This window comes from Arvicanthis niloticus, chromosome 6 (assembly GCF_011762505.2).
Source record: "Arvicanthis niloticus isolate mArvNil1 chromosome 6, mArvNil1.pat.X, whole genome shotgun sequence".
Classification (NCBI taxonomy): Eukaryota; Metazoa; Chordata; class Mammalia; order Rodentia; family Muridae; genus Arvicanthis; species Arvicanthis niloticus.
The window spans coordinates 59173423-59185478 of NC_047663.1; the positions used below are offsets into that span (position 1 = coordinate 59173423).

Here is a 12056-nt window from a genome sequence, read left to right on the forward strand (position 1 = left end):
AGCACAACATGAAGAACTGTATTAAAGGGTCACAGGATTGGGTTGGTTAAGAACCCCTGCTGTAGGTAAAATGGACATTTAAACAATATTCTACTGATTGCCCGGTGAAATTGCTCAGAGGGAAATGGTGCTTGCTGTAAAGCTCTATGGCCTGGATTGGATCCCAGAACCCACATAGTAGACGGAGAGAACTGGCTCCTAGAGGTTGTCCTCAGACCCACATGTGCACAGTGATACATATGTGTCCTGCCACGTGTACGCACACACTAACTAAACAAATAGAATCTAAAAAACAGTCTGTCAACGTGGGAATAACTTTCTTTTTTATATTGTTTACTTTTTCTTTTTAAAATCATTTAGCAAATACACAAACACATTTAAAAAGGAAAAGGACTAAAAAAATCTTGAATTAAAAACAAACAGGTGTACAATTATTGCCAGAAAATTGAAAAATTCAGGGAAGGAATTAGAAAAATTTTGAATGACTTGATTTTCTATTTCCTAACTTTACTCTCAAAGAAATAGTGTTGAAAAGGAAAGAAAGTCATTAAAATCCTCAGATTTAAATGGGGTGATGGTAAATGATTTTCTTTGATAATTTCCATTATGCTACTTGGTTTCTCAGCAGCTCCATGAAGGGCACTCACGATGGATCATTTGTGTAGTTGTAAGCTATCTAGGAGGTTTTACATGTTTGTCATAGTGGAACAGGACATCAGCAAACGTTGTTAAACAAGACTGAATTTCTCTCCTGCTCCTTCAGATGGCAGAAAGTGTGTAGAAAGCCATGCCCATCACAGCTTCTGTCCCAGAGCAGGCAAGCACATGACATTCAACAAAATATTGGCGAGAAAACTCACTGGAACAATTTTCACACCAAAGAGAAGGTCTACAGTAGGGCTGCCACAGTGTCTCTGAGCAAGAGAGACTAGAGGGACATACTCCTGGTTAAATTATTAAAATTCAAAAAGAAGAAAGAAGACTAGGAGGAATTCAGGAAACATCCAGGTCCTTTCATTCAGGGTGGAACAGTGTCTGGATCTAAACGGGAATAGAGCTCAATCTAGTGGCAGGAGATAATGAAATAGCTTAAAGTTCTAAGAAAAAGAAATTGAGATTCAAAAATATTATACCAAACAAGATTAAGCCTTAAAGCAACAGGCAGATATTTTTAGATATGAAATCACTAAGCATCCAAAACTATAAGTTTGTAGGCGATAGAATCAGCTAAACAAAGAATGAAAGCCGTGTGGTAAAGGCCTGGGAGTTATAAGCCAGTGTAAATTTCAAAAATTCATATTAAGCAATATTAAATATTCAATTAAATTTTAAATAATGGATCTCTAACAGATGGAAATATTAAACACTGATAGAACTTGCAAATACGTATACCTTAGTGTGTTTAGAATCTTTAAAGGCATGCTTTTGTAAAGTGTACACAAAGTGATTTTATACTTTTTTTGTTGTTGTTGTTTTGAGATAGGGTTTCTCTAGCCCTAGCTGTCCTAGAACTCACTCTGTAGACCTCGAGACCAGGATGGCCTTGAACTCACAGAGATCCATCTGCCTCTGTCTCCTGAGTGCTGGGATTAAAGACGTGGGCCACAACTACCTGGCTTTCTTGCTCTTACTTTTTGGTCCATACTATCTTGATTTTTAAAACAAGATATCTTGACTCTTAGAACATTAAAAAAAAAGTTCTGTGTGTGAGGCTGTAGAGATGGCTCAGTAGTGGGGAGCACTTGCACTTGCAGAGGACCCAGGTTTGCTTTCCAGCTTCCATTTCCTGGTCCACAGCTATTATTAACTACAGTTCTGGGGACTCAGAAGAATCCTCTTCTGGATTCTTCAGGCACCAGGCATGCATGTGATGCACTTATATACGTGCAGGCAAACATTCATCCACATAAAATAAAAATATTAAAAAAAAAAAAAAAACCTGTGTGTGCATGTTCATACTTGAGTGGGCAAATGGCCAGCTGCATGTAGTTCTGGTGATGTGAACTCAGGTCCTTGTGCTTGTATGGCAAGTGACATCTTAGTCCTTTAAAATGGACTTTTTGGATCCTTTTTTGTAACTCAGTTTTACAAATAAAAATCTTCTGTTAATCTTCATTTCTATATTTGTTTTTTAAAAGTCTTCCTCTTCATCCCAAAGAGACATTCTGTTAGAAGTTTTAATAGTATTCAGGTGACATTCAGGTGTATCTAACCTTTTGACATTGTAACATGACTGTGTCATCTACAAATGTGTGGTGCCTCCTGCATAGCTATCCTGGGATACGTATTGTGTGTGGGCAGTGAGTTGGGCCTGCCTGAATATTATTCTGGAGTAGGTAGAGTGAAAGTAAATGTGGCCTTCATTCATTCTGAGGTCTAACTGAGGTATGAACAAGGGTATAAATGTCACTTGAACAATTTTCAGGTATTTTTTGCTTTGTCTTTTTTTATTTTTATTTGCTGGTACGTATTAGGCCTCAAGAAAGAAGAAGTGGATATGAACAGTTTCACTCAGGTCCTTCCCCGGTGGATCATGATTCCTTGGAGTCCAAGCGGCCACGCCTCGAGCCCGTTTCTGATGCCCATTTCCAGCGTGTTAGTGCTGCGGTTTTACCTTTAGTTCACACGCTGCCAGAAGGGCTGAGGTCGTCTGCAGATGCTAAGAAGGTAAATGTTTGTTTTCTTGCTCTGTGGAACTTAGGCTTGTAATGTTTATGCAACCAATTTTAGGCAGAGTGCCTAAAAGAAAAGGCAACATGTTAGCAGCCTCTAAAAGGTTAGTGCTATGGGAGTAAATATGGTGTTAGGCAAAGCTGCAAACCACAGACTAAGTGCTTCAGATTTCAAAATTGGTGGTACCTTTGACTTTTGAGGAGTTTAGTAATTTTCATGAATTGTTTGCTGTATTGTAAAATGTGGTCAGAGATCCTGAAGACTCAGTTTTGGCACATTTATCTTACTGTGTGGTAGCAGGAAGGGCTTATGCACCATGGCGTGCACGTGGAGGTCAGAGGACAGCTTTTAGGATTCCCTTCTGTCCTTCACACCATGGTCCCAGGATTGAACTCAGGGCATTAGGCTTCTTGGCAAGCACCCTTACTGTCTTGTGTTTTGTTTCTGTGGAAAATTTTTCACCTTTTTGAGACAGTCTCCATATCTAGCCCTGGTGGCCTGGAACTCACTATGTAGATTAAGCTGGTTCACAGAAATTCTCCTGCCTCTGAATTCTCAGTACTCCACCATACACAGAAAATTTGTCACATTTTTAAAAGCTCTTTTAATTTATTAACATAGGATGCATAGGGTTCATAGGATAAAGTTTTATCTAAGGTTTAACTTTATAGTTTTTATATAGAGAAATGGTTCTAGAGTTATAGAAGTATTATACACTTAAGCTTTGAGTTTGGTTCCCCAGCACTATATAAACCAGGCATGGTGTTGTGTACACCTGGGAAGTCAGTTTTACTTGGCCTGTCTGGGATACATGAGGCCCTGTTTTTGTTTTTTTTGTTTTTGTTTTTTTTTTTTTTTTTTAAAGAAAAAAGAGATTTCAAAGGAAAATATATTTTGTAAATTTATAATTTGTGGATGACAACCTCCTGTTCTCATTAGTTGTTAACTTAAAGCTATCTATGGTTCAGTGTACAGTGTGATATTTTGATACATGTACATTGTGGAATGATTAAATCAAATAATTGACATATCCATCACTTAGATTTTTGTGTTCTTTTGAGGTATGTGTGGGGGGTGTTTGGGCTTTCAAAACAGGGTTTCTTTTTGTAGCACTGGCTGTTCTGGAAGTTGCTCTGTAGACCAGGCTGGCCTTCCAGAGATCCGCCTGCCTCTGTTTTCCAAGTGCCGGGATTAAAGGTGTGCACCACCATGTCTGTTATATTCATTGCTTTATGTACTCAGAATATTTTTTGTGTCATAAACACTTAAAATCTCAGTCACTTTCAAGTGCACAATGCATTATTATTATTATTTAAGATTTATTTACTTTATGTATATGAGTGCTCTATTTACATGTATACCTGCATGCCAGAAGAGGGCATCAGACCATATTAGGGTTTGAGCCATGATGTGGTTGCTGGGAATTAAACTCAAGACCTCTGGAAGAGCAGCCAGTGCTGCTGAGAAATCTTTCTGGCTGCACACAATGCATAATTATAACTAAAAATATATATATATATATATATATATATATATATATATATATATATATAACTAAATCACTTTTACTTAACTAATATATTTTATAATATAATATATAATATATATGTTTTATGACATTTTGAATAATGTATTAACTTATGACAGTTTTTTTGAGATTTAATAATTTTTGGCTTGTGTTTATTACCTTTTGTGAATGTTTGTTATATTCTTGTTATATTGCTATGGTTATAGTTTTGATTATCTGTTTTATGTCATTAAATCTTTACATTAGCAGATGTTTAGCATGAATGGATATTTATTTTAGAAAAAACAATTTAAGAAACTCTCCAGTAGGCATTAACCTTTTCTTTCTTTTTTTTGATATGAGGGGCCTTATATACCATTGAGCTACATTTCTACCTGGTAACCTTCTATTAAAATATATTAATGGCTTCTTGATATTATTTTCTTTAAACGTTTTAAGTAAAAATTGTGATTATCTATGTGTGTGTGTGTGCATGTGAGTGCATTTGAGCTGAGGAAGCCAGAATAGGACTCGGATCCTCTGGAGCTGGAGTTACCCAGTGCTGTGAACCTCCTGATAGGAGCGTCAGTAGTGCTGTGAACCTCCTGATAGGAGCGTCAGTAACCCAACTTGGGTTACTGACAAAAAGCAATAGGCATTCTTAACCACTGAGCCTTTCTCTCCAGCCCCCCAAATTATTTGTAGTGTGTGTATGTATGTATGTGCACATGTTTTTGTGTGTGGACAGCTTTTGTGATTTTTGGTTCCCTTTTTCTATCATGTGGATTCTGTTAATTAAACTCAGGTTGTCAGACTTGGTAGTAAGTGCTTTTACTTGGTGAACCATCTTTCTCACCTTGTCTTCCTTACTGTGTAGTCCAGGGTGCTCTCTTGTAATAATCCTTCCGCCTCTGCCTCAAAAGTACAAGGATTATGGATGTAAGCTACCACACAGTAGGGGTGATATTTAGAAAACTGCGCCTGGTCTGGCTTGTTCCCAGGCAGCCACCATGTTCCCGCTGCTCCTCGGCTCTGACTGGGCTCCGGCTAGCTAGATGCCCAGGCCCTGGCACCCACAAGATGCTCTGCCAGTCCCCCACTGCATCCACAAAACTCGGCTGAACCCCAGACAATATCTGCCATCCTTGTAGTACTCGGTAGAAATGAGACTCTTAAAGCTTAATGATTGTTATCCTAAAGGATTTATATATTTAGAAATGTTCAATCAACAAAATGCCCACACATTTAGAGTTGTTACCCAATATCTAACGTTTTGATAGAGGTCGCTACCCAGGACAGCTTTTGACCCATCCATTTGGTTTTCTATGGCTGATGGCCTCCATCTACTCCTCCCCTTCCTCTCTTCTTCTCCCAGCTTCACCTCCTCTTCTACTGCCTAATCACCAAGCTCAACTGTGAATATAGTGTAGCAGAATAAGCACCCTGCTACATACTGCTACTTGTTTATTTTTGTACAAAGAAGTAAATCTTTGTTATATACTTCATGATCTGGTGTTTTTCAGGGTTTTTCAGAAGCATGTTTAGGGATACTTCAAAAATTGTTGGAAATTTCGAATTAATCCCAAGTAACTATTTAGTGACTTCCCTTTTCTTTCAAAGATAAGATTTCATAGCCCAGCCAGGCCTAAGATTTGCTTTTTAATCAAGACTGGCCTTGAACTCCTAATCCTTGCACTATTACCTCCCTATTGCTCAGATTAGAGGCAGGAGCCATCATACTTGGCCTTAGTTAATCATGTCTTCTGAAGCTCAAGTCAACAACTCATCTAGTAATTTCTGAAACTGAACACTTTATCAGCCTTAAGTAATGATAATATGAAAATATTTAGGTTTTATTTCCATAAGTAAACCAGTTTATTTCTATTTGATCAGAAAACTGTATAGTAAAAATGTTGCAAAAATGTTGCAACTTACACAGTAGCCTGTTTTCTAAAGTGTGTGTATGGAGTATGTGCATTCATGTATGCATATTTGCATGTTTGACAACTTGTATGAGTGTGCATGTGCTATGAGGCCAGAGGCTAATGTTGGGTGCTTTTCTTGATAGCGCTTCACTGTATTTATGGAGGTAGGATCTTTACTAACTCATTCATTCAGCTAGTTTACCTAGCCTGTTTACTTTGGGCAATCCTGTCTCTGCTTTCTGAACATTGTGGTTATAGGTAGTCTACCTCATCTGCTTGGCTATTGTAAATGTGTACTGGTGATCTGAATTTCCGTCCTCACTTTTGCATAGCAAATGATGTATTCACTGAGCCATTTACCAGCCTCAGTATATAGTACCTAAAATACCTAAGCCTGGGCGTTAGGCAACATTTTATAGGATGGCATCCATAGTACAGAGTGTATGTGTATGTCCAGAAAGCAGCTGGAGTAATGCTGTGAGATGCAATATGGCAAGTATTGCCAGAAACCAGGCTCATTAACCTTTTTTAGTTATTGCTCACTCAGATACCTTTCATTATTAACAAAGTTTTTATAATCCTCAGTTTAATCATACAACCCCATTGGGGTCATGACCCATACATACTTTGAGGTTTTATATTTTAAAAACTAATTTAAAAGCCAGGAAACATATCTATAATTTATTTTCAGGTAGTTAGCCAGAAATGAAACAAAACTGTGTGTGTATAACGAGAAAGCAAGCATAAAAAACAAACAAACCAGTGAACCTACATGAAAGATGAATGGGTATTATTGCATTTTTTTGTTTTATGTAAACTGTTGGGGTCATATATTGAGTGGGTACAAGCTCTTTGTGGTAAGCTAGTAATGAGGTAAGCCCCTGTGAGTTTTGAGATGTACCACATATGTGGTATAGCAGTGTTACAATGTTTGTAAGAAAGACTTTGCTGCAATAAAAGGAACGAAATTTAAAAATAGCTTATTTTGACAGTGAGTAAATTATCCCACATATAATTTATAGCTGTAGAAAGGGGATCTTTAAAACTCATTCATTAAAATGTGGCATGGTAATCATTGAACATGAGTTATTGTCATTTTATAGTTGAGAAAACATGCTAGTGAAAACTTGAGTAACCTTAGGTCATGACTCATGTCTATTGAAATGAAAATGAAGAATCCCAAACCTGGTATGGTGGTTACCTTTGCTCCAGTCAGTGTAACAACTGAAGTCAAGTCTGTTGAAATGCACCATGAAGCTTTGAGTGTCTTCCTGGGGACAGTGTGGGCTTCAATGTAAAAAATGTGTCAAAGATGTTAGACGTGGCAATGGTGACAGCAAAAATGACCCACCAGTGGAAGCAGCTGGCTTCACTGTTCAGGTGATTATCCCGAACCATGCAGGCCAAATTAGTGCTGGGTAGGCTCCTGTTCTGGAGCCCACATAGCTTGCAGGTTTGTTGAGCTTAAAGAAGCTGGAAGATGGCCCCAAATTCTTGAAGTCTGGTGACGCAGCCATTTTTGATATGGTTCCTGGCAAGCCCATGTGTGTTGAGAGCGTCTCTGTCTATCCTCCACTTGGTCATTTTGCTGTTCGGGACATGAAGCAGACAGTTGCTGTGGGTGTCAAAGCTGTGGACAAGAAGGCTGCTGGAGCCAGCAAAGTCACCAAGTCTGCCCAGAAATCTCAGAAGGCTAAATGAATATTATCTCTAACACCTGCCACCCCAGTCTTACTCAGTGGTGGAAGAACAGTCTCAGAACTGTTTGTCTCCATTGGCCATTTAAGTTTAATAGTAAAAGACTGGTTAATGATAGCAATGCATCGTAAAACCTTCAGAAGGAAAGAATGTATTGTGGACCATTTTTTTTTTTTTATGTGTGGCAGTTTTGAGTTATTAGTTTTCAAAATCAGTACTTTTAATGGAAACAACTTGACCAAAAGTCTGTTACAGAATTTTGAGACCCATTAAAACAAGTTTAATGAGGGGTTGGGGGAAGAAAATGAAGAATCCCTAACTCCCTCCTGTATTTCATGCTCCATTTACCTGGTTCTCCTCTTCTTTTGTATTCTTCCTTTCTTTGTATTTTTAAAAATAAACTCTTAAGTATACAATTAAAAATGAAGACACATACACATATCCCTTTTCCCCAAAAAGGAAATCTAATTCTTATTCTAAATAGTTGTTAGGTTTTTCCAATACAAAGCTGTAAGCTGAGTAGCATGTGCTGATTACCACACGTGCACACACACACACACACACACACACACACACATACCAAGACAGTGAGAGTGAGAGAGAATTTTAAAAAAGAGCATAAACATGTATGTGCATCGCTTCATATATATTTGCAAGTATGTGTGAACATGAAAATTGACTGTGCACACTGCTGTTGAAGGACGGGGATGGTACCTGTTTATGTTACCCCCGGAGTAACAGTCAGCATGTTCCCTGTCTTCATTTTTCATTGCAACCAGTAAAGGCTGTTTGTATGCTGAGAGAGACAGGGACTGACAGACTGCTGTGTTTTAAAGTTTATGTTTTCTGTTAGAACACTCTTGACTCTAACATTGGCTGTTAGTGAGAAACAAATTGTTTTATGGTTTTTCTTCTAAAGGATTCAGCATTTGGAGGCAAACATGAAGCTCCATCCTCTCCATTGGCTGGGCAACCATGTGGAGATGATCAAAACGCTTCACCTTCAAAGCTTTCGAAGGAAGAGTTAATACAGAGTATGGATCGGGTTGACCGAGAGATTGCAAAAGTAGAGCAGCAGATCCTTAAATTGAAAAAGAAACAAGTAAGTATGGCACTCCTTGGTTAACATAGTCTGTGTTTCTAGAAGATGCTATGAGAAGCCTTCTATGTGCCTATGTTCTGCTTACTATTTACTGCTGGTGGTTTCTTTAGTTTCATTCCTTCATTTCTCCTGCTGTGATATACTGTACTTATATATAAGATACAATGTGATATGGTATGGCAGGAGTTCTCAACCTTCCTAATGCTGTGACCCTTTAATATAGTTCCTCATGTTGTGGTGACCCCAACCAGAACATTATTTTTTGTTGCTACTTCATGACTGTAATTTTGCTACTGTTGTGAATCATATTATAAAGATCTGTGTTTTCTGTTGGTCTTAGGTGATCCCTGTGCCCTTTGAAAAGGTTGTTTACCTCCCAAAGTGGTTGTGACACACAGGTTGAGAAGCCCTGCTATATGGTGTGCTATATGGTTTGTGTGTAGTAAATGATATTAAGGTTGCTAAAATGGTATCTTTATATTCCCACTGGCAGCATGTTTGCTTATCAGTTTGTGAATATCCTTGTCTTTATATGATGGGCTTTCTTTTTTTAAACATTTGGATATAAAATAGTTTTTACTGTGGTTTTAATTATTTTGCATTGTCTTGATTAGAAATGAGACTGATTATGTTATGGCTTAGTATATTCCTTATGTAAGGTAGTCTCATTTTGTTTTTATACAGTTAAAATTTTCTAGCATATCATTTCATTATTTTCAATAGTTTTATTTGAGGAGATAGTTGCACTTTATTTAGTTTTTGAGATAAGTGCTCATTGAATATGTTGCTTAGATTGATTCAAACGATCCCCTCTGTCACTTCCTGAGTAGCTAGTACTATAGATCCATTCTATCAGAACTGAATCAGGGAAGCACCTTTTAAAATTGAAATGTAATTAATTCACACCACAATATTTATTCTTTCAACGTGTACAATTAAATACTTATAATATATGAATAAACTTTCACAGGTTATCACCACTGTTTTAAAAGAAACCCAAATTCATTATTACTTAGTCTCCGTTCTACCACTTTTTATCTTCTGGAATCCACTTGTTATTTTCTATGCGAATTACCTAGTTAGGTAGAATCCTATGACATATTTTCAAGAATTGCCTATGTTATATTTACATCAACATTTTAAAATTGTTATTGACTAAATTGATTCTTTTGTAGAATCATACCACATTCTATTCGTCTACTCATTAATAGACATTTGGTTTGTATCTGTGTTTAAAGATTTATTTTTTATTTATGTATATGTATGTGGATGCTTTCAGAAACCACAGTACTGTACTATTACTTGTACTATTTCTTTGTCAGCATTAGTTGTGTCCCTCCTCTTCTCCGCTCCCTGTGTGACATAGGTGATAGAACGGTTTTCTCTATGTAGCACAGCCTGCCTGGCATTAAACTCTGGATTCTCCCTTCTCAGATTAGAGTGCTATTGTATTAAGGTTACAAGCATGCAATACCACATTTGCCTTTACTTTCTTTTGTTTTAATATCTGTCTTAGAAGACATGAGCTAGTGTCATACTGTGATTTTAGTTTGTGTTTCCTTAAATATTCTCCTTAATGATAATGTTGAATGTCTTTGCATGTGTTTAATGACTATATATGCATATTTTTTAGGTAAATGTCTATTCATATCTTTTGTCTTTTTGTTGAGTTCCAACAATTTTGTTGTGTCTGTATCTTCTCATTCTGAGTTTTGACTTTTTGCTAGTAATATGCTTTGATATATCAAAGTCTTATAATTTTGTTGGTATAATTCATTGATTTTTTTTAAAAAAATCATTTCTAGTTTTGTTGTTTTAGCTAAGAACTTTGCCTAATTGGAAATCACAACATTTAATATTTTTTCTTATATAAATTTTGTTGTTTTAATACTTTTGATCCTAACTATTTATGAACATAATTCTGCTTTATGATGGAAAGAAATTTTTTGGGGTATATATGAGTGAGGCAATTTACAATAATATCTTAAACTGCTTCTTACATTATTGTTTAATCCTGTGAACATTTTTTTGTGCCATTCTCAAAGTAAGGGTCAAAATTGTATTTTTGTTTTATGCATAGTTTATGGAAAAGTTTGGGCTGGCAAGATGACTCAGTGGTAAATGAATTTTCCTTCTACACTGACTGACAACCTGAGTTTAAGTTTTGTTGCTGATGGCAACATTTACATCCTAGCCTTTAATTAAATTACATTGCAGCCTTTAATCCTAGCTCCTGGGAGTCAGAGGCTGGGGGAGTTCGAGGCCAGCCTGGTCTGCAGAAGTAGCTCCAGGACAGCTAGGGCTGCACAAAGAAACCCTGTTTTAGCCTTTCCATCCCTTCTTTGCCCCAAAAAGCTGACTTCTGCAAGTTGTCCTCTGACCTCCATTGTGCTTTATGTGAGCAGAGCAGACAGACAGACAGACATACAAATAAACATCAAAAAGTTTTTATTCCTGTTTTTCTATTGCTTTATGCTTTTAAAATAATGTTTTTATTTTATTACTGATTATTATTATTTTTTTTTTATTTTGGCTTTTTGAGACAGGGCTTCTCTGTGTAGCCCTGGCTGTCCTTAACACTTTTTGTAAACTAGGTTGGCCTTGAACTCAGAGATCCGTTAGCCTCTACCTTCCTTGTGCTGGGATTAAAGGTATGTGCCACCATGCCTAGCTAGCTATTACTGATTTTATTCTAAGCTTTTTTTTTTTTTTTTGGTTTTTTCGAGACAGGGTTTCTCTGTATAGCCTTTGGCTGTCCTGGAACTCACTCGGTAGACCAGGCTGGCCTCGAACTCAGAAATCCGCCTGCCTCTGCCTCCCAAGTGCTGGGATTAAAGGCGTGCGCCACCACCGCCCGGTTTTTGTAGAAATCCTTTATCAGGTTTGAAAATCTTGTATTTTCCTAACATGGAAAGGTCCTTTTTTTCTTATTTCTCAGAATCTTCCTTGGTATCCCAGGCTGGCCTCATACTCCTGGTATCTTTGTCTTAGCCTTCTCACTATTGGAATTTGTGCTGTGGGCCATTATGCCTGGCTGCAAATACTTGAATAATAAAAAGGAGTTGAGTTTTATTCACAAAGGAATGCTTTTTTACATTTATTTGTTAGTCCTGTAGTTTTTCTTCTTTTATTCTCTTAGGTTTAGCTTTAT

General features: G+C 37.1%; 1 protein-coding gene across 50 annotated transcripts in view; it reads left to right on the forward strand.

The window, feature by feature from the left end:
* Ncor1 (nuclear receptor corepressor 1) overlaps positions 1-12056 on the forward strand; it is a 149926-nt gene that overhangs the window by 31827 nt on the left and 106043 nt on the right. For all 50 annotated transcript variants that reach the window (XM_076936627.1, XM_076936628.1, XM_076936656.1 and 47 more), the window contains 2 exons: positions 2475-2667; positions 8723-8905. In XM_076936627.1, coding sequence (XP_076792742.1) covers positions 2475-2667; positions 8723-8905 — 376 coding nt within the window. The remainder of the gene's footprint in view (positions 1-2474; positions 2668-8722; positions 8906-12056) is intronic.